General features: G+C 35.5%; 1 protein-coding gene across 1 annotated transcript; it reads right to left on the reverse strand.

Annotated features, from left to right (window-relative positions):
• Positions 1-3040: 3040 nt before the first annotated feature.
• LOC144968769 (E3 UFM1-protein ligase 1-like) lies at positions 3041-23860 on the reverse strand. Its single transcript, XM_078907426.1, has 16 exons — positions 23620-23860; positions 20946-21091; positions 19615-19856; positions 17270-17400; positions 16796-16854; positions 16201-16347; positions 15491-15666; positions 15080-15250; positions 14630-14765; positions 13681-13880; positions 13027-13100; positions 6832-6986; positions 6515-6648; positions 5695-5867; positions 4996-5207; positions 3041-4063 (listed from the first exon to the last, which is right to left on the reverse strand). Exons 1-16 carry the CDS (start codon positions 23688-23690, stop codon positions 3906-3908), a joined length of 2385 nt encoding a protein of 794 aa, XP_078763552.1. The 5' UTR covers positions 23691-23860; the 3' UTR covers positions 3041-3905.
• Between the last annotated feature and the right edge of the window lie 271 nt (positions 23861-24131).

Genomic DNA, 24131 nt, shown 5'->3' on the forward strand with positions numbered 1-24131 from the left:
ACTTTTAGTGATATCAAACTAAGTACATCAATAGTGTGCTCTTGGAATCTACATCTGTCCCGTATTTGAACCATTCACATTTGCCATCTTTTGTTTTTCATGTGTTTTCAACTTTCAATTGTAAATCTACAATTTTTGGATTATCCTATTTTCTTCCTTTTTATTGACGCTGAAATGACCCATATGTGTCGTAAGCACTGTAAAATCCTTAAAAACAACAAAGACCATTTCAAAGTTACAGATTAGGGAGCAATCACTGGTATAAGATAAAGTCTGAAAAAGTGTGTATGAAACTGCCAGACAAAGCAAAGAGAATAGTACACACAAAAAAACATCCCAAAAAATCAGGCTGATATTTTTTTTTCTTGTATTTTTATCTCCGTTTTGTCTAGCACTTCTTCATGCACTTTTTCAGACTTTATGAGAAAACCATTTCCGCCTAGTACACATTATTATACGTTTTATTCACTATGTATTTTGTAAGTATTATAGTGGATCCTGCGTCTAGGCGACTTTCTGGTGGTCTCAAACTAAATTTAGATAGAATTTTCTTGACATCCATCTTTATATTCCATTTGGACTCGACTCGAACCTGTGTCAATTTTTTTCCTATATACTTTCAAGATTTAAATTCAAGACCTATAATGTTTTGACTATCCCACCCTTTTTTTTTTTACGGCCATTGAAATTTTCTTCTTCATCTTCGCATTTGCATTGACACTGAAAAGACCTAAAAGTGGTGTAAATGCCATAAAGCCCCTACAATAAATAGAGACAAACATTACTCCCCGCCTTCCATTTCTACCAAATTTTTGCAGGTAAAACAGTTTTCTGATGTAGCATGTATGTAATTATTTTTTAACATTTTTATTAAGCGATCCGTCCTCATTTTTAGTCTTATTAAAATTTTTGTTCACATTTTTTTCAGAAAGTATATTGACAATACTATTTTTAAAATGTAATAAAGATCACAAAAATTTATTTGAGGCAGTGTTTTTATTTCTTTTATTTTTAAAAGGCTGGCTATAATAAAATCCAAATTTTATCGAATTTGGTGATAGTTTTGGCAGTCCAGGATTTCAGATACCTACTGTTTGTGGAACTATTATTTTTGTCCTTGAGTTATTTCAACAAAGATTATATCTATAACATACACTCTCATGAAATATCATGACTTCTGCAATGGGTCTTTTATCTGGTTTACCTGCCAAAACAACAAATTAAGGGCTTAACAGATGGCTCAGAATAATGGTGCCATAGTAACTTCAGTGGAACCTCCCGATAACGACATGCCACGGGACCGAGTTTTTATGTCGTTATCCGGAGGTGTCGTTATTTAGAGGTTTCCAAGATGGCGGACAAAGTGGGCGTGGTAAGGCCCGCGGGACCAGTTTTTATTAACCACGCCACAACAGGACCATTTTCAGTCTGCAGTTTATCTGGGCTGGGAACCGGCATGTGAACAGCTGTTTGAATACAACGGAACACATGGCCACATTAAAAATGTTTTGTTTTTTTTGTTTTTCTTTTTGTTTGTTTGTTTTTTTTACTTTTATTTCTCTCTATCCATTAAAAATGTAAAAAAAGGTTCACCATCCTTGTTATTTTGTTATGAACATCAAGACTTGTTTGGCTTGAAATAATCCTCTATCACTGTTTGACGTTTGGCGCTGGAAATGATAGCAGATACTTTGTCCTCCATTGGGATGAGCAATAATTGCGCACCGCTGTCATGTTGCATGGCAAAAGTTCTGAGAGTTGTTAGCGCCATAACCGCTTCACTGGCCGTCAAAGCAGGGAGTGGAGCATCGCCGTCAAGATCATCATCTTGATTTTCTGTTGTTGGTGTCTTTGTCTCAAGAATATCTGTGACAATGGAATCAACCGACACTTCAAAAGTGGATGCCATTCTCATTGGACCTAATGGTGGTAAAAGCTGCGTTCTCATTGGTTTCAAAAGCTGCGTTCTCATTGGTTCAAGCAGGAATCGTTTTTATAAACTTTGAGAACCCATACTCTGTATTTTTAGTATCAGATATCTACGAAAACTGCTGAAAATCGCCAAAATGATGTCGTTATTCGGAGGTTTTATCAAAAAAGGTGTTATTTGGAGGGTTTTTTTACTGATCTTAAATAGAAAAAAAAAATCGGGACCAGGGGTCAATGTCGTTATCAGGAGGTTGTCACTATTCGGAGGTGTCGTAATCGGAGGTTCCACTGTATCTATTCCAAAAGAATCGATAGAATAACCCCAATTTTAAAATTCCCTTATATTGTCTAACACTTACAGTCACTAAGCACAGCTACATCAAATTGCTTTTCTCACTTTTGTAAAGTGTAAAAATGTGTGTTCCAAGTATAATATTTTCAACAATAATAAGGCGTAAATTCTATAGCACCCCTTTCCACCAAATATGCTTGGAAGCGCTAATACTTATACAAAGACATATACAGTAAAATTACTTTAAACCGAAAAATACCTTAAAACCGCAAAGAATTTAATAAATTGTACTAGTTTCTTCATTATCTTTGTACTAATTCTTACGATGAACCGAAGTACTTCTAAGCAGGACTTTCTTTAACCGAAACAACTTGAGAGCACATTCCCTTTTTCTCTTTCTCTATTTATCTTCAAAAATTCGGGAATTCATGGAATTAGAACACTGATTATAAAATGTTTATGATTATAGAGTTTTCGACCTTTAATGGATTTCTGGACCATGGGGAGGCCCAGACAGTCCAGATAAAAAATGTAGAACCTATTAATCATGAGACCTCGTATTTAATATGCTATTTTGCCTGGTCCCATAATTCTTTTTTTGACCATGTTTCACTCCACAAATTCAGAAAAGTGAGTGGAGCAGGCACTTATGTTGATAATAACAAGAAATGAAGTGAGTAAAGAAAGAAGTGCTAGAGGACAATAAAGAATAAAAACTTTTGCGGCAAAGGGTAGTCGTACACACGACCTAACATGAGAGATAACACTATTTTCGTTTTTATCTTTTTTTTTTGAAAAAAAAGGAAGAAATACGTGTACTTTCCATATTCTATTTCAATATTTATTTTTGTACATAACCAATAGACCCTTTGAAAAAAAAAAAAATATACAACAATAAATAAATGTAATAATATCATACAAACAATTCAACTGCAAAAATTAGAAGCTGCAGATCATGTCTCTAAAATCAATTTTTTTAAAAATTGTTCAACTGAACTGAAGGGAAATGTAATTTGATTTCCAAACAAATTACAAACACAAAATAACAATTTTCTAAGAAATAAAAATTGATGGAGCCTAGAATTTTCTAAGAAATAAAAATTGATGGAGCCTAGAATTTTCTAAGAAATAAAAATTGATGGAGCCTAGAATTTTCTAAGAAATAAAAATTGATGGAGCCTAGAATTTTCTAGAAATAAAAATTGATGGAGCCTAGAATTTTCTAAGAAATAAAAATTGATGGAGCCTAGAATTTTCTAAGAAATAAAAATTGATGGAGCCTAGAATTTTCTTAGAAATAAAAATTGATGGAGCCTAGAATTTTCTTAGAAATAAAAATTGATGGAGCCTAGAATTTTCTAAGAAATAAAAATTGATGGAGCCTAGAATTTTCTTAGAAATAAAAATTGATGGAGCCCAGAATTTTCTTAGAAATAAAAATTGATGGAGCCTAGAATTTTCTTAGAAATAAAAATTGATGGAGCCTAGAATTTTCTTAGAAATAAAAATTGATGGAGCCTCAATGAACACAGATCTAATATTATAAACATATGATCTTCCCGCAAATGAAACATTTTAAAAACTGTTAGTTTTAAATCAAATGTTCCGTATTTTGCCACTTTACCAGCTTTTCAAGGAAAAATGCTCATATGACAAAGACAATAAATAAAGATCATCTGATAGTTTAGTCCTGAGATGCGGTAGCAGCATTTTTTTTGGTATTTAAACCAATATCCTTAGCTTGGTCCATCAACGCTGACAACTCATTTGCAACAGACTCAACCTCCTGGTCTGTGTAGACTTCTGGATCTGATTTGAATCTGGCGTGTTTTACCACAAGATCTAGTGAGAGAAAAAGACACGAAAAATAATCTAACAAATATACTACTGATTATTTTTATGATAATGGGAGCTCTGCAGCTCAAACTTAAGAACCTAATTCCATCCAACTGGTTTCTGAGTGTTTTTAATGGCTTTCATAATGTACAGTCCGAAGTGAGTGTGTAGTTGGACCTACTTTTTTGCGTTTTCTGTGCCATGAAGCTAACCAATAATAGTTGTCACATTTCTTATCTTCTATCTCTACTCAGGATAGTATATTACGGCTTCCAATGCACGACCTGTAAGCATAAATTTTAGGCTGCTAATCTACGAGTGCTGATGTCTGTTTCTCTTCAATGATTGGACATAACACTCCTCTGGTGTGTGAACAGGTTTTTAGGAAAAGTGTTAACCGGTGCTCAGGTGCTCAAACAAGCTGTCCAGAATCTGGAAATTCCAAGTTTTCATTACTCCAGTCGTGAACAAAAGGGGGAACAGACTTGCATCCATTATTTCCATCAAATCATCTCTCAAGTGTATTGTTTATATGTATGATCAACTGTAAATGTCTTTAAGTCTTATCTGCATTGATAAATAAGACCTGTTTTTACTGATGTTTTTTCTTGACTTTTATAGCTGAAGAACCAGGACTTTGGGGTGATGTTAATATGAGAATTGTCAATATAACCTGAATGAAGTTTAAGGTTTTCATAATCTGGCTATATAGGGAAGGCAAGAGTTAAAATCAAGGGGTCATATCTGGGACATTAATCATTATCTTATCAGAAAAAGCAAAATAAAGTTTGTTCAAAATCAGCTCTGGCCACTCTGCTATAAACTATACAATTTTTTAATTTTTTTTTCTATAACAATGACCAGTCAAATATCAAAAGATGAAAACATTTTCCCCCCTCTCATTCTCATCCATTTTCAACCATTAAATATTGCCTTACCTTGCATGGTTGATAAAATAGCCATTTTATCATCTTCCATATTGGGTGCAACATTCTGTAAGACAATTGGGACCATGCGCCCTGGGACGTGAAGCATGCACTGATTGAAGGTTTGGAACAGGAGCACGGCAGTAAGGTGTAAAGTCATTGCTGGCTCAGACTCATTTTTCAGTTGGTCTGCCAGTTGCTGGCGGTGGGCAAACACCAATTGCCTATTTGAAAGTAAGATGATTAAATACCAAGTTATGTGATTTATTAACAAATAAATGAATAATCATCTTGTCGACTGTCCTTGACCTTATATCTTTCTGTATCAATATTTACAAATTTGTAGTTCAAAGACATGTGTGGTTTATTCTACTGGGTGGCTATGAAAATTGTAAAAGCAAAGAATCCAAACCAGTTTAACAAAACAAAAAAAGGCATTTATATAACACAATATCCATTAAACGTGCTTAAAACACTTAACAACCGAACCATGGATTTTCACTGGGATGTTAAATATATCATGGAGGGATCGAGTAAGAAACCTATGAGTGTAATCAAAATTTAACAAAAAAGAATTACTGAACGGATGATAAAGAAAAAGCATAAAAAGGACAATAGTGGACTGGAGAGACATGATCGTTGATGTCTGTAACAAACCAAACACTTGATTGATTGATTGATTGACTTTGAGTTTGTCATAAAGAATCTCACCTATCAACTTTTTTGTCTGCCTTCTTCAGCAGTATACCCAGATGGAGCGGTCCACACATGGTGGTCACATGGCTATAAAAATCCTCAAGGCTGCCTCCATTCAGGGATCCGAGCAATTTATTTAACGGGTCTTGAGTCGCTTTAGGAAAAGAATTTACGATCTTTTTTCTCCACTGTGAAATGAACAAAACAAAGATTGATTAAACAGAGTTTAAATCTCATTTTGTCAGCAGCACTTTAAATGAAAGTATTCCTAACAAGAAAGGCGGGAAATAGATAGAGAGAGAGGGGGAGAAACAGACTTGGTGCATCTATAAATTTTTTCTCTAAGGAATTCTTTTAATTTCTTGTTTCCTCCCTTGCTTTGCATTCATCCAATGACACCACCCGTTTGGCTATCCCACGCATTCATACAAAGGTGGGAACAAGGTCCTTTTCTCATTCTGGTCCGTCTGTATGGAACACCATTCCACAGAGCATCCGAGAATCCAAATCATTGTCTGTTTTCAAGAAATCCTTGAAAACATTTCTTTTTTGATGTCATGTACTTTAAATATTGCTTTGTGTTGATGTAATTTAATGTGCCAAGAGCCTTATTGATGAGGATACCGTGCCCTTATAAGAGTCAATTATTATTATTATTATTATTGCTTTACAATATTACTACCTTTAAAAAAAGAGGGGAGAGAAAGAGTAATATGATTGCATTTTCCTTAAAGGAATAGATAGTAAAGCACAAACACTATGAAATCTCACAGAAATTATTATAAATATCAAACCTAAATGCTCTGTTTCACAAACCTTAACTTCTCTGGCCTACCTCAGGAGTCATATTTTCTTCTGTCTCTGTCACTCCCATCATGTTGTCTTCAGCCAAAGCTACAACTATGGTGTTGACGAGGTCTGCACCTACAGTCTTGAGAAGATGTTTAACAATCTGGCCTTGAACTTGATCTATTTTGATAGGGAAAATAGGTAAAATTAGAACTTATAATAAGCTGAGTTGAGTTCTTTTTTAAATATGCAGACGTCTTAATCTTTAAAAAAATGATGTATATAATACAATGCAAATATACCACATAAATATTCCAGTGGAAGAAAAAGAAAACAATTTTTAAAACGACATAAGTGCCTCACCATCAAACAGTTTCAGCCCCTTTTCAAATAGCCTGATGTTAGTCCACAGCCCATTGACTTTATCTTGCACCTCAACAGCCATCTTCTTTTGTTTGGCACCCGAGAGTTTGAGGAAAATAGACTGGGAAGCTTCTTGGTACTCCTTGTGTAAGGGCCTTGTAGGGTAAGAAAAAAATAAAGAAATGTAAACGCATGGTAAAACCATCTTCCCTCGCTGCAAAATAAATTGCAATGCTGTATGATAAGGTGTTAGTGCGTTTACTTTCTCAATCATTATATGTAATAATAATAATAATAATAATGTTGAAAACTTATATAGCGCTATAACTGTGAGACACCAGACTCTAAGCGCTTAAATTACAAATTACTTTGGCTGAAACATACTCATTCACACACACAAGCACACACACACACACACACACATACACACACACACACACACAACACACAACACAAACCAAACCTATCTTGCTTCTCATACCATCTACTAAAATCGAAACAAATATGTTTTAAGCGAACGTTTAAAAATAGACAAAGATTCTTTTTCACGAATGCTCTGCGGTAAGGCGTTCCAAATAGAGGGTCCGAAATGAGAAAAGGATCTCATTCCAGCATTTTTCCGAATTCGAGGGACAACTAGTTTTGTGGAATCACTGGCCGAACGTAAGGGGCGGGGTTTTGAATATCTTTCAATTAGTTCTGAAAGGTAGGAAGGGGCAGTACCTTCAAGACAACGATACACTAAAACACAAGCTTTGAATTTTCTTTTCCCAACAGGCAGCCAATGCAGGTCATGAAGTAGAGGTCCGGCAGAGTCGCACCTACGCTTCATGAATACTAGTCTGGCAGCGCTGTTTTGGACAATCTGAAGACGTTTCAGATTGTATTGCGAAACGCCAAACAACAGAGCATTACAATAATCCAATTTCGATAGTACGAGGGACACAACCAGGTGCTTGGTCACATCCTCAGATATGAACCGTCTAATGGAAGCAATCTTTTTTAGTTGGAAAAAGAGAGATCTAACCAAATTATTAACCTGATGCTCCATCGACAGTCCAGAGTCTAAGAATGTGCCAAGGTTTTTCACTTTGTCAACAATTTGAATAGAGGCATCCCCCAACTTCAAATCTGTTCACTTTTCCACTTCCTGTTCCCCACATACAGCACCTCCGTCTTATCATCATTCAGTTTCAGTCTGTTCTCATTCATCCATTTCTTAACACTTTGGATACAATTTTTACTATTGGCTGATACTTCTTGTAAATTTCTCGTATTGGAAACGCAGTACAATTGCGTATCATCAGCGTATTGATGGTAAGACAGACCAAAACTTCTGATGATTTTAGACAGAGGGCCAACGTACAAAAAAGAACGGGTCCAAGTACTGAACCCTGGGGAACCCCACAATCAAGAAAGATTTCCTCCGATCTATATTCATCCACCGTAATAATCTGTTTACGATTAAACAAATATGACCTAAACCAATCAAGCGCTGCACCAGACACGCCATAAGTAATTTCAAGATGTTTGAGAAGAAGATTGTGATCAATAGTATCAAAAGCAGAAGATAGGTCAAGCAAATTCAGCAAAGAACATGAACCATTGTCTATAACAGAGAGGAGATCATTAACAACCCTAACAAGTGCGGTTTCCGTCGAATGATGTTGCCTATAAGCAGACTGAAATTTTTCTTCAAGACAATTATTTTTAAGATGAGACAGTAATTGTTTCAAAACAAGCTTTTCTAAGATCTTAGAGAGAAAAGGAAGATTAGAGACAGGGCGATAGTTTTTTAAGTTCTCTTTATCGAGATCAGGTTTTTTCAAAAGGGGTTTGACATGAGCAACTTTGTAAATGTCTGGTACAGCACCTGACTGCAACGAATTATTAACAATACATGTAAATGTGTTAAATTTACATCAATGCATTTTTTTTAAATGACAGTATTTAAGGGGTCTAAATCACAACTTTTAGTCGGAGACGACATAATGCAATCACATAAGTCAGCTTCAGTAATCTTTGAAAAATGTGTTAATGAATCATCATGAAACGTGTCAAATGTTGTATGGATCGATTCAGACGAGAGTTCTTTCCTGATTGTATCCGTTTTTTCTTTAAAATATTGACCAAAGCGAGTTGGTAGATCTGCACGATCGATTAAAGATGGGAGAGCTGGTTGCGTCTGTTGTCCCAGCAGTTCCTTGGTCAAGGCAAAGAATTGTCTCGAACGTCCCACGTTTTTGAGGCTTTCTTCATAGAATTTCTTTTTGGCCCTGAAATTGACGGCTTTTGCATCATTTCTAGCCGCGATGTATCGCTTCTTATCGACAGCATCTCTGGACTTGAGCCATTTTCTTTCTGCCCGCCTCCTGGCTAATCCATTCAATTTTATTTCGTATTATACCAGGGTGCTTGACGTCTCACTTTTACTGCTCTAGTTGTTAAGGGAGCATGCTTGTCCACCGTACCAACAATTGACTCGTGGAGACCATTCGCATCATGTTTATTTTTAACGTTATGGTCAAGGTCTTGTTTAAAAATGTTCATGTTTATATTCTTCAAATTACGAGATGTTATCATCTTTTTTACTTCGTGCTTCATTGGAAATAAAACGCAAAACACAATTAATGATGGTCAGAGATTAATTTATCAATATTTGAGACAGGTGAAGAGAGAGAATGTTCAATGTCTGTAATGACATGATCTATTGTGTGGCCATGGTTGTTTGTAGGACCGCTTACAAGTTGAATATAGTTGTTTGTGTCAATAATCTCCCGAAATACTTTCGATTCATTTTTGTTTCCGAAATAATCAATGTTAAAATCACCCATAAAAATATTATGCTTTTTGTTAATGGATTGCATAGACATAAATTCTCCGAACTCAGATAAAAAATCAATTGTTGATATTTTGTTTTGTTGGCTTGGTGGTGGGCGGTAGACACAGTGAAACGACTTTTTAAAATTATTTTCATGAATGGCAAATCCAGCGTATTCAAAACTTCTAAAATTATCATGGTGAAATGATATCTTGTCAAAGAGTGACAAGTTGTAAATAATTGCAATTCCACCTCCTTTCCTCCCAATGCGTGGAAATGATTTAATACAAAAGCCTTCGGGTGTAATTGCTTTCATAATTGGATCATCATATGAATGATTAAGCCATGTTTCCAAGATGACAAAAATAGTAATTTTATGATCTTCAATAATGTCGATTATGTCTTGAGTTTTATTACGACACGATCTAACATTTAGTAATCCAATTTTTAAACTGGTATGATCACTACGTGTAGGTTGTTGTTGTTGTTTGTTGTTGTTGCTCAAGACGGTGCTGTTGCTGCGAGTTGTTGTCATGGTGGTCGTTAATTTCATACTGACTGTCACGGACAGTGTTGACATTTGACAAGGAACGGTGAGGATTACTCATTGAAGTGATTAGATTGGATGGGGGAGAGTGTTGATAAATTGAAGCGAGGATCGAGGTCGTAGGGGGAGCGGGCGTGGGGTTGGTCGATGACCAATGACGGTGGTTATAGGGCGTTGTTTTCGTCTACCCCCTCTGAGTCTGTTCATAAAATTAGTATTATAAATAGATCGATGTACACGGTAGTTGTTAAAAGTTGTAAAATATAGCACAGTGAATAAAGTTTCCAATATGGCTGTAAACAAATAGCAGTTTAAAACTATTTCGACTTTGGAAAATCCATACTTAAATTTTAAAATTTTAGAAAAATCCTCTGTTAGAAATCGTTAAAATGTATATCAATAAAACCACAAGACTATCACAAATCAGATGGTATTAAAATCCAGGCGAAATGTCAGATAAAAATCACTCAAAACACGTAAATGAAAGAGCCAACAAAAACAAGACTCGTCGGTCAGGCGTGTTACAATAATTCAATGTAAAACAATACCAGTCACTAATCTAATATTCCTACCACTTCAGTTCAGAAGAGCAAATTATGTGGGTTTCTTTTAACTAAATGCTTTGCCACGGTCTCGCTGACATCAAATTATGTACATAAAATGTTTATGGCCAAAGCCTGAATCAAAGTGTTCAAAGTTAATGATTTTCATCGCCATAGTTATTATGGTGCAGGCAGTTTAGGATTATTCAAAGAAATAAGTAAATGAATAAAGTTTATATAGCACCAATATCCACCTACCTTGTTCAATCGCGCTTTACAAGACAAAGATGGTATGGAAATCTTAAGAAAATTAAATGTTGAATTTTGAAAAATTAAGGAAAAGTTTTAAAAATATTCTGTCTTCAGTCTAGACTTGAAGCACTTGATAGTATGAGCACTTCTGGTAAAGACTGAGAGAGAATTCTAGATTGATGGTGCTGCTCAGTAAAATGCACATTCGAGAATTTTGTTTTGGACATTTTTCTTTCTAAAGTGGTGTGTTATAAGGAGCAGAGAGCCTGAGGTGGCCTGTACTCTGCTATCCATGACATTAGGTGCTAAGCAATGAATACATTTGAAAATTATAAAGGCCATCTTGATCTCGGCTCTTCTCTCCACAGGCAACCATTGTAGGTGTTTCAAGACAGGGATAACATTTTTTTTTCTAATATTTGTCCCAGTTATTATTCTAGCAACTTTGTATTGAAGGTTTGAATTTTTGTCACTGTTGACCAAAAAGTAGAAAATTACAGTAATCAATTCTGCTTGTTACATGTGCGTGCACTACCAGTCTCGTAAATTTTTCATCTATTAGGTTTCTAATTCTACTAATACATTTTATATAATAATTAACGACTTGGTATCATTTTGAAACATGATCTTTCATTATAAGGTGTCTGTCGATGAAGAATCCTAGATTTTTCACAGTTTTTGAATTGTGAATGACAGTTAATCTGACGTTGATCTTATTGGCAAGCACATCAGCTTGTTTATTATGGATAACAATTAGTTCAGTCTTCTCATAATTTAATTTAAGATTATTAAAAGCCATCCACTGTCAAACATCATGAATAAAGTTTTCAATTTTAACTTTCAATGACATTGGGTGTTCTTTGTCAACACAGACGAACACATGCTTGTCATTAGCATAGAGGTGAAACTCTAAATCATGATTTATGATTATATCTGCAAGCAGAAAAGAGTAGAGTGTGAATAGGGTTGGTCCCAGTACTGATCCTGGAGGTACTCCAAGCTTTAATTTGAAAGAGAGAACCTTTCATCTTTACTTTCAGTGAAATTTCTGTAACATAATCCTCAATCCAGCAAAGGGGGCTAACGATAACCCCATATTGGCTTTCAAGGCAACGTGAAAGAATTTTATGTTCTATTGTATCAAATGCCGCACTCAATGCTTTTGCCATTTAGTGAGCAAACTATATCGTTATGAACTCTTATAAGCGCCGTTTCCATGCTGTAACCAAAAACAGTATGCTGACCAATAGGGCACATTCAGATTGTTGGTGTTAAGATAAGTTTGAAGCCTACGTGTGGCAACCAATTCAAGCATTTTTTATAAGAAGCTAAGGTTTTAGATGAGTCTGTAATTATTCATTGTTTCCTTGTTGAGTGCTGATTTTTTAAGAATGGGAGATACATGAGTTCTTTGAAATGTTTAGGTACAGTGCCGCTTGCAACTGAATTATTGACAATTGAGTTAAGTAGTTGAGCTATACAAATTTTGAATATCCAAGTTGGTAATGGATCGAGATCACAGCTTTTTGTTGGTGATTTATTAATGATCTCACTTATTTCTTCACAGGATTTTGGTGTGAAGATTGAAAGTCGACTTCTTGTAGATTGGCAGATAATACATCAATATTACTGATGTCAGAACATGAAATTGCCAGTTTGTCCAGACCAGTTTTTATATTTTTTATCTTATCCGCGAAATATTGTCAAAATTTGTTAGCCAAAACATTGCATGATGGCTCTTCATTTCGGGTTGGAAGGCTTTAGTTTTTTTCACGTTTCATTAGTCCATTTACAATTTTATATTAATTCTTTACTATTTTTCCCTTGGTCTGCTAACTTCTTTCAAATATAATTACTTTTTGTCTTTTCAATTACTAAGTTGGTTTCGCTTCTAATCGACTTTTATATCAATTTGTCTTTTTTAAGTTTGGTAGTTTGCCATTGGTTTTAAGCTTGTCTTCTCCTCTTCTATGGTCAAGGGGACTGCAAATAGGAACTCCCATCTTACGACGGCTAATCAAATTCAAACCCACCTCTGTATTTTGGATGCAATCATTGAAATCAAAGATATAGGGCAATCTGTCAACTTGGCTTGTTGCTGTAGTGCCTAAAAAGATGAAATCAATTTTTAAAAAGAAAAATGTTTCTTTTTTAAGTAAAAAGAAAAATATTCATGTGACAGAATTTCATAAATTGTACAAATTAAGATTTCAAGACAAAATAATGAAATTTTCCCTGGAGTTTAAATAAGATAACAAAGTATAATTATAACGAAAATAAAGCATGACAATCCTATTCAAATTAAAAGAATATTTAAATAATGAACTGAACGTAATATGTTCACATAATCTAAAAAGCTAACAATTTATTAAACTTCCTTGTTACCTACTGAAAAATGAATAACCACAACACTTAGCTCATGCTGTCAAGGATCAACCGAAGTGAAAACCAAAACCTACAACTTTATCAACACTATACAGAATTGTTGTGTAGAGAAAAATAAAACCACAATTGTTGGGTCAAGAGATAAATAAATAATATTTTTTTTAAGTAAAAGAAATAAATAAATAATCAAATAAATATGTAAATAAATAAATAAGTAAATAAATAAAATAAAATAAAATCTGAAACAGGAAAGCACAAAAATCCGAGCGGATCAAAGCACTTTGCAATCCTTCTTTACACACCTCCTCAACTTCCTCCACACTCATAAACTGGTTCTCCTGATGATGCTGCCTGTCCTTGCCGCCTCCACAACCAGCACCTTTTGCATCCCCTTCATCATCCGAGTCATCATCTCCTCGCCCTCGCCCACCTCCTTTCTTCTTGGTGGATTTCATCTTGACTTCTCTACCACCAGTTCCATGTTTCTTCGATGCACCAGCCTCTATATAAAACATTAGAGTAAATTTTAGAAATAAATAACAACATTAAAATTGAATGGAAGTATCAATTTAATTTACGAAGAGAGATGGTGTGGATATTTTGGGGGTTCCCCTTTGTCAACAAAACACGATGAACGAGGCACTAAGGACAAATGAGAGATGAGAGGATGGCATTATTTTGGCGAATTTGCCATCCATGGTGTGCCATTTATCATGTTTTGTTGACAAAATGGGAAATCCAAAACATCCTATTCAATCTCATATTGTTATTTATTCCTTCCTGCTCCAAACAGCAACAACTGTATCATGAATTATAATATAGTCAACAACCTCCCCTTTTTTACTAATTTATAGATTTTTTAAATTTTAACCCCTCATAAACAAATCCACTTGTATCTATTTCCCTCTAAAAAAGAAATCTCCAGCAAGAGCCTTGGCAAAACCAAGTCACCTCAATCTCAAGACAGAAAAAGGACAACAAACAGATTTGGAGAAAGAAGACCCAACCAGAAGCCAACGGTAATTCATATTGATAAATATGCAGGGCATCATTTTTGATTTAAAAAAATTTTTGAAGTTAATAAACAAAATGAATTGATCTAAAAAGCTAAATATATTTTACCATTGGTTTCTTTTCACTTTTAACCATTTCAATAAAAATGAAAGGGTTTTTGTAAACTTTGTAAAAAATCAATGAAACAGTTTGAAGTTTGTAAACAACTGAGGAAAAAAAAAAAGAACAACAACTCACCAGCTGCCTTTTTCCGCCTCTGCTCGCGCCTATCATCTTTTGTTGTTCCACTGCTCTCCTCCATCACAGCAGCTTTTCCTGATGTAGATTTTACATCAACCACTTTATCTGGTTTAGACTTTTGACTGGTCGCATTCTGAAAAATTTTAATGCATGACTTCAATTCACATGTTTAGTTGTTATTTTATATCAAGGTAAAGGATAAGAAACAGTGATGATAAAGGCAATTTGTCAAAAAGGAGGAAAATATATCTGTCAATCGGTCAAAAAGAAATCATAACATAAAATATAATATTTTCATGTTATATTACTACTTCTGATGTATAACTATTCTGAATAGAAGATACAACTTACTTTTATGTAAATTTTACCTTAAAAGTAATCCAATTTAAAACCAAGTATAACTTATTATCATTTCTAACAATGAGAGAAAGCAGTATTGAAATATACCTTTTCCGCCTTTTCCATGATGATGTTCTTGAAACCTTCCATGCTGTTCGTAACCAGCTGATTACTAGCCACTATACTGTCACCACAAATAAAACTTTGAGGTTTCTTCTTGAGACAGATGGTAAGAAGCTCAAGCTTGTCTTTGCTACTCAAAATTGATGGCAGGACAGTCTGGGAGATTTAAAAAGTCATTAAAAAATGTATAACAATTTATAATTCAACTAAAGACAATTCTATTCCACCTTTTTCAAGAACTCTTCATCATTACTCAATGATAATAATTTGAGTGGAAAATAAGTCTGAAATTAAATTCAATAAATGTAATATGACCTAAAACAGAAAGATATATGGTTAGTCTTGTTTAAACCGTAGAAAGGCCAGATTTGCATTAAAATGAGCTCGTTAACTTACTGACACATCACACCAAAGACCTGAAGCAAGGGCTTCGTCAACACAACTTTCAACCATACTGAAGGTGGCCGAACCAACACAACAACTGGACAAGTATACCAGCTCTTCCCCTTTGTAACGTTTCTGGACGAAATCCTTTGGATCGGATATCCCTAGCCTGGTCAAGGCACCATATTCTGCAGGAAATTGGAGGAACAAATCAAAAACATGTTTAACATTCTTTTTGGGGGAGAGGATGGGATCCAGAGGCATGACAAGTTTTCTGATATCATAAAATCATATGAAATTTGTCACCTTTTCTTAGAAAATACACACAACTTTTTTTTTTTTTTTAATTTAAAAAAAAAAGAGAATAAATTTTCAATTTGTTTGATAAGAAAGGAAAAAAACAACAAACTAAAGCTTTTTTAATCGACCTTTCCAAATAGTAAGTAGTAGCCCATAGAGCTGGAGTTTATCCTGGTTTCTATAGTGTAAAATGGACAATAACAATTGCTTGCTACCCTGTGGATAGCAGGATGCTAGTCTATTGCAAAGTAATTTCTGCCACATCTAAAAAACCTAGCTGCCGAATCACTGCTGGTGAACAGAGGATTCAGAAAAAAATCTCAACTTTACTCTGTCCCTTCGCATGTGAAGCGAGTGCACTACCAATTGAGCTTCTACTAAAAAAGCTAACACCAAGTAAGCATTCAAATCTCATCACTCACCTATGTACCCATTCTGTCTATAGAAGCTATCTACCCATTCATTTTGTGCTCTTGAGTAGACGCGGGGCAAGAACTGAGACTTGTCCTCTCGACTACCTGATAAATATCCTGCCAGTCTACCCTGTGTTATCAACTCATCCAAGACGGCTGGAATAATATAAAAATTGGTAAAATTCAGTTCCAACATAAACAACAAATCTGACCATCCTACTCTCTCCATTAAGTAATGATCATCAAAATATGTAGATTCTCTGATGAAACAAAACAGAAAATGGAGTCAATTTCCTCTATTTGTGAGAAAACTGCTCTTTAGTCCAAGACATAACCATACTTTGTATTCATGACCACTCTTGAAAATCCATTGCAAGGAAAGAGAAAAACTGAAGCCGAATATCATTTGATATGTTAGATAAAAACATTTCCTACAGTATCAAAAAATGCAATCAATTCCTAAAGTGTTAAAAACTTAACTAAAACCTTCAGAAAATATGAATGAATAATATCTGTTATTTTGTAAAGATAATAGAATGGTAAAATGAATGTCAGTCAGATTGTAAAAACAAAATTTAGAACACTAAGGCCTCTAACAACTTACAATGAAATAAATGCTCTTGACATCCAATGCTCTTACGAATTGGTCCAACAGCTGTGGGACTGAAAATAAATATGAAGTAATTTCAATTTTATTTAACACTACAGTGCTATTATTTTAAATATAGATGTAGTTATGCTGAAAAGGCGCAAATTTTCTTCAAATTCAGGAACAGTCTAACTAAAGCTTCATAAAGGAACAAATTTAAGGAAATATCCTTAAATAATATTTGTTCTCTCTCTCTCTCTCTCTCTCTGTCCCTCCCATCCCATAATCATAAGAAGAACATAGAAGGTTAACAATCTAGGAAAAATGAATTTCTATTTTTTTAAAAGAGACTTGAACCAGTATTATCCTTGTAACAACGAAATGTGTTATCAGATTGGACACCTCGAAAAAAACAAACAAAAATTGAGTTTATAAAAAATTATTTTTATGACAAACATAATCCATTCAAGTTTTATTCTACAAACTTACACAGTAACTGCTGACAGGGCCCCTCGAATCTGAGCCCTGATCCTGGAAACGAAGGCATCGGTATAGAAAATGTCTTTCTCATAAGGATCTGCTTGGCCTTTGATCCTTTTTCCCATGTTGGCACTGATCACCTGAGAGTTCGGAACATTTTTAGAAATATCCACAAATCGAAATAGGATGTTAGAATTTTATGGGAGATTTTTAAATTATTAAATTAAATAGAATGGGGGGGAAAGTAATAAATAAAATAATTACAATACCTAAATTTGTAAACAAGGATTAACGTAATAGATGGGTTTGACTATATGTATTAAAGTGGAGAGCTCTGTGATAACATTTCATTGTATATATGGCTCACTGATATCCACAAAAACTGGAATTAATCTCTGTAAAATTCTAATTAGGTCAAGAAACCAATTAACTGAAAAGGGTCTTTCGAAAGGGGAGTAATAGGCTCTAATTGTATCTTCTCTATCTAGTTATGGTAGGTCGGATACTGATGAATTATTTCTCAATCTTGTCTTTGTGTAAAAGCTCTTGATTGAGTGGAACCTTCATTGTTATATGTTTTCTTCTGTCTCCCCCGCGTTACCATATTTCCACAACTTGCATTAATTCTATAGTCTAAAATCGATATTGGCCAAGAAAGTCACATTAGCCTATAAAATCTCATGCTGGGATTCATTTCGTTAAGTAAAATTAGGATGTTATGTAAAATGGATAGCATGATTTAATTGCTGATGTACCTTCCGGTTAGTATACATTTACTTGAACTGGGGTGTCTCATCTCTGCTATTCCATCCCACACCACACTTGTCTCTTGCCTTTTCAAACAGCTCTTGGATTGTTAGGCTGGTGAAGCCCTTCAGTTGGTCTATGAGTGTTTTTCTTTGTCTCCCCCGGGCGCGTTTACCAGGTATTTTTCCACAACTTGCCAGGTATTCTATATGTTCTATCGGATTTAGATCGGGGATATTGCAGGCCACAGGCTGATAATGTTCACATTATTTGCTGCTATAAAATCCCTTGTTACAGTAGCTCTGTGGAGGGTTTGCATTGTCGTGTTGAAGTGAAAATTTAGGATGTTCATGTAAAAATGGAATAGCATGGGATTGTAGAATGTGCTGGATGTACCTTGCACCGGTTAGGAATACATTTACTTGAACTAGAGGTGTCCTACAGTCTCTGCTTATTCCATCCCACACCACCACTTGTCCATATCCTCTGTTTGGGGATTCCAAGACACAAGAATCGCGAAATCACTCGTATGATCTTTGGTAACAATGTAATCTACCGTCATTTCTTCCAATCACAAAGCGTGATTCATCTGAGAAGACAACAAATGACCACGCATGCATTGTACAGCGCAGATGAGCATGGGCCCACTGAAGACGGACCAGCCAGAAGAGAACAAACGACCACGCATGCGCTGTCCAGCGCAGATGAATACGGGCCCACTGATGACGGGCCAACAAGTGATGTACTCTAAGAAGTTGTCGCATCATCGGACATTTGCGATAATGTCATGCTCTCTAAGTCTGCAACGAACAGTGTGTCGACTAATTTGTGTACCTGGGAACTCTAGCGCAGTTTCAGTCGCCATCCTAAAACAATCCCGTAAATGTAGGGTGCGTATAAAACGGTCCTCACCTTGTGTTGTTACTCGTGGTCTGCCAGTTCGATTTCGGTCCCTTACCGTTTGTGTTATTTCAAATTGATCCACTAAGGAATATACAGTTCTCCTTGTGATATTAAACATTCTTGCGACATTGGTCACAGACTATCCAGCTTGAAGATGACCAATGGCACGTGCACGTTGTTCTAAACTAATTCGTGGCATCGCAAAGATTAATGGATGGTATTTTGTATTGTGTTTTCCTGCCTTGAAAATAGTTCAAGAAGACACAGATGACAAAAAAATTAATCTACACACTTCCTGTCCATAGTAAGGGGCTAAAAGGTTATTTTAGCACGTGTGGGACGTGGTGAGCGAATTTCAGGTCAAAAACAAAAACATCGACTATCGGTACACAGAAAGACTAATGAAAAACATCGCAGTGGAAAATCATTAGCCTACGTCAACGGATAAAAAAGTAACGACGATTTTAAATGTGTATACTTTCTTTTGATCACAAGTATATAATAGTTTGTTTTTTTTAATCTTTAAACTAAATTTGCAAATTATTAACACATCAAGATTTGTAATAATATATGAATAAAATTTTAATAGACAAATGAAAAAAATTGAATGTTACTGATACCAAATTAAAAAATATTTGTACTTACAAGCTAAAAAGAATAAAAATTCTGCCCTTATAATTTTTTAGTTCACAAAATGCAATTACCTCCCCTATAAAATCAGCAGGTAAATCATGTTGTTGAGTTAATTCTACAATGGTAACATGACCCCTTTCTTGCAATAGATCGTTGATGTCTTCTGCAAGCACTCTGCGGTAGTCCTCATTGATTAGTTGTCCCATTATCAAGGTCAAGGACTCCTCTTGCTGAGCCATTTCAATGGCTTTGGTTTCAATGTGACTGTAGTCAACACTGAGAATCTGCTGTAGGTCGCCAAGGGCAATGCGACCTGGTTTAGAAAAATGTTTGCCATTATTTTCAGATAGCATTTCATTTTATTTTATTTTTTAAATCTTTAACTGATGACAATAGAACTTTAAAAGATAATACTTAAATTTTAAATTAGTATAACCATATACAATAGAGAAATGTGATGCTAAAATTACAAGCCTTGTGTCTTGTATTGAACAGAACAATACAGACGGCATTCTTTAAGTGCCTATAAACTGTAAGGTATGGTGCTTTCCATGACAGTCCTGATTGGTCAATTATAATTTACCTGTGACATTTTTCCAATATATAAAATAGTACAGGATGTATATAATGACTCTTTCCGATATACAAAAGGCATTTCCTACTTAAGGCCATTAAATTTATTGCAATTCTTCAATTGAAATGTCAATTTTCATCCATCTAAAACATTTAATACACATATATTCAATTTCATTAGGGTTGTGACAAAAGAGGAACAACTCATCAATGTCTTCTCTACATAAAAAATACACGACGATTTTGCTTTTGAAAGTGCAAACCAGATATCATCCAATCACTTGAAAAGAAATAAACAATGCTACACTATATAACACATTCTTGGGCATGAGATCATAATTTCCAAATACAACTTTTTTTTTAAATGGTTTATCCCAAAAAGTAGTTAATTTTCAGAGAATTATTTTAAAATATCAAATCATATAAATACGAGTAGTAGGAAAATACAGTCAAAATTGCTTCTTAATGGAACGTTTTTTACACTGAAATCATTACTATTATATGATTCTAATAACTACCCCCTTATAATAGGAATACCTTATGAGCTCCACAGACTACATTTTATGGTAACAATATGTTGGTATTTATGGTAACAATATGTTGATGTTGGTAATTTGGAATGCTGCTTTATTAGAACATTCACTTAATTGAAAAGATGAGTCTGAGACAGAAATTTTTTAATATAGTATTAGTATACACTGGTTAATGGATCTCTGGAACTGTTCCAATTAAGCTTCATGGTTTCAAATTAACCAGTATTTTATAATTAAAGCAGCTGTTGCAATATTAACCAATGTCCCAATTACCAGCTTAGTCTGTACTATCTTACCTCCATGAATAATGATCTCATCTTGAATTTCTTTTTCAAGCTGTTTGTGTGTGAGGTAAGTCTTGCCATCAGTGGTATAAATGACTTCAACCAGACGGAGTTCGATTAGTTTGGTGACAATCTCAATTACATTTCTTTCAGATAACCTGATGTATGAGATCAAAATAATATACGTGTATATGGGGTTGTGATAAAAGGCAATTTTCATGTCAAAGGAAGGATTCCAGTTTGAAAACCTCTTTTAACATTGAAAAGAAAAGTAAAATGTGTAAAACTGTATAGAGTCATTCCTTCCCTTACCAGCTATTTCCCCGACCAATAGGCAACACAAGAGAGTTTTTGTTTTATTACGTCTTTACTTGAATGACTTTAGTTGTAATAACCCAATTACATCATCTACAAAGATTGCTTCAGCCACTACAAACTGTCAAAATAGCAAGTTGTAGCGAAAACTCACTCAAATTGACAACTTTTGTTCAGGTAAGATGAAATTGTTTCTTATCTTACAAGTTGCACTTCGTCCGTCCTGATTAACAAATAAGCCAAATTCTAACTGTAGAAATACATTGAGTGGCTTAAAACTGCCTCTTGGGATCTATATTTAGGCATTACTAGTGTCAAATCGGTGGTGAATCTCCATTGCTCCATGAAAACAGGTTGGTCGGTGAGGACAGGGCATTAGGCTTTTAACGAAATCGGGCCGAACGAGACGCCGAACCCGAACGGATATATCCTTCTCACGTGACCATGAACGAGATCTGGATAGTGAAGACTCTCAAGCGGTATGCAGCATCGGATCTAAGGTCACGTGATAGAGGATAGCTTGGGTTGCTGTTGGCTTGTGTTAGGGGAGGGGCAAGGTCAGTGTAATTCAATAGTATATAATTGTGCATGTGGCGCTCTATACAGAGAGAAAATCATAAATTGATTACGGGGGAAGGTGGGGGGGGGGGGGGGGGGTTGACCCACAAACGATCGAGGTGTTGGGCTTCGGGTAGACCATGATACGAAATCAAAGAGAAAAGGTCACTGGTACTTGGATGGTGGAAATGGTTGGGGGGTGTGGGGGGGGGGGGGGGGGGGGTAGTGACAATCAGTATGGGATGTATATATTAACATTAATAATATAGGCAATAGATGACCAGGGATGTGTATTGTTTGTGTATTGTTTGTATATGTTTGTGTGTGTGTGTGTGTGTGTGTGTGTGTGCGCGTGTGTGTGTGTGAAAGGGATTACACAAAAACACCTTTCTCTGTAGCTTCCAAATGATTACGTATACGATAAATTTGAAAACCACATTGTTTGAATCAGCTTGCAAAAAGGAGAACATTTATCTTTGTTTCACAAAAATAGGTTTAGAAATAAAAATTTTTTCTAGTAGATTGATTTTGAAAAAATATTGCTCAATTTTTAAAAATTTAATGATAGTTTCTTTATTTTCCGGTCGATTTTCTTGATTTATATCTCATTTTTCAATTCTCAATGCGACGAGCACACTGATGTATCTCGTGTGATTCAAAAGCGCTGTTTGTTTTTTTAATATATATATATGCTGAGAGTCCTGCCTCACTAATTAATTCCTGAGCGTTGAGATGGTGATGCAACTATATACAAGACCTTGCAGTCGAGACAGCAGGACTTTTGGGTTACACAACCACTATTTACGCATCGGTCAGCGGTACTCTTTGATGTATACAACACTCACCGACCTTACGCAAAGCCGCCTGCCCATAAATCAAGAGATGATCTCCTAACTGTTCACAAGCGAACTGTCAAATGAGCAATCGATGATTGGATAAGAATCTCAAGATCTCATATAATAAGGTAAGTTTTGGAGAGGTGATATCCCCCCATCCGTCATCGGACAGAACTTTCATTGCGTTATATCATATGAGCTCCGCCTCCTCTTTCTATTCCGGAGTAACCAGTGAGCCTACCGACATCGGCGGCCACTGGACTGGAGTTATCATCAACAAAGTGCCTTCACTATGATCTAGATTCTTATGCGAAAAATTGGTCAATATTTCTCTTTAAAGTTAAAGTGAAGATATGCAAATTTAAGTGGCCTACATGAATGAAAGTGAAAGGGTGTCATTTTTGAGAAACTTTTCCCTATCTCTGGGAGACCTTCCATAAGCTACTACATCCTAAGTCTTCTTCCGATGTTATAGATAGGGTTTGGGAGGGGGGGGGGGGAACTTTTTTTAAAAAAGTATCCCCCCTCCCAAACCCCCTTCTAGTTCTAGAAGTTCTACTATTCTTTTTTTTTAAAAGTCTCCCAGCTCCCAAACCCCCTACACTAGACTTGAACTTCTATTCTATCTAGACGTCTAGTCTAGTGTAGGGGGTTTGGGAGCTGGGAGACTTTTTAAAAAAAAGTTCCCCCCTCCCAAACCCCCTACTAGAACAAGAATACTTGGTATGTAGTAGCTTATGGAAGGTCTCCCCTATCTCTAACTCTGCTAATACTAATTCCAGTTCCAGTCTGAGTCTGAGTATTGATTGTTGAGTCAGCAGTAGACAGTCAGCAGAGAGTCCAGAGAGTAGAGACAGAAGAGAGAGAGAGAGTGGTGAGATAGGCATTTAGTTCGGTTTAAAAGGTTTTCTCCAGAAAAATGATGGCTTAACTTGAATTCTATATCGCAAATAATAGGTGACAAATAAATCTCTTACTTCTGTCTAACTGCAGAACGATAAACCTCCCTCAACTCATCTTGGAGTTGCCTTATTCCTTCATCTGCCATATTGGTGCTTTTGTACCTTGTTTTGATGGCGAAACGACAGGAGCTCTTTTATTGCCTGTGTTACGTTTAATCCAGTTGACCTTTGACACAACTTTATTCAATACAATACTATAGTTTTCACGAATTATACCTTCTAATGCGTACCTAACATCAAGGCAGCCATGAGGAACGAAAGTCCATTTGGGGCAGCATAAATCAGCGGTACGGTCTTTGCTTCGTATCCGAAAGGTACCTACCGAGTTCGATCATCCGCCGCTGCGCTGTGTGGTCTTGAGCAAGTCGTCTCGCCCTAGCTCAATTTGCGGCGCTGTGCTGCGGCTGACGCTTGGGTTATTCCAGTGTCTTCCCTCGGAATAGACTAAAATTTCCCCTATGGAATGAATAAGTGGAATTTCATTTTTATTTAGAGTGGCAATTATCTGTTACGCGTCCATACAGTGC

The sequence above is a fragment of the Berghia stephanieae genome, chromosome 3 (genome assembly GCF_034508935.2).
Source record: "Berghia stephanieae isolate SIO BIC M18660-M18661 chromosome 3, UCSD_Bste_1.3, whole genome shotgun sequence".
Classification (NCBI taxonomy): domain Eukaryota; kingdom Metazoa; phylum Mollusca; class Gastropoda; order Nudibranchia; family Aeolidiidae; genus Berghia; species Berghia stephanieae.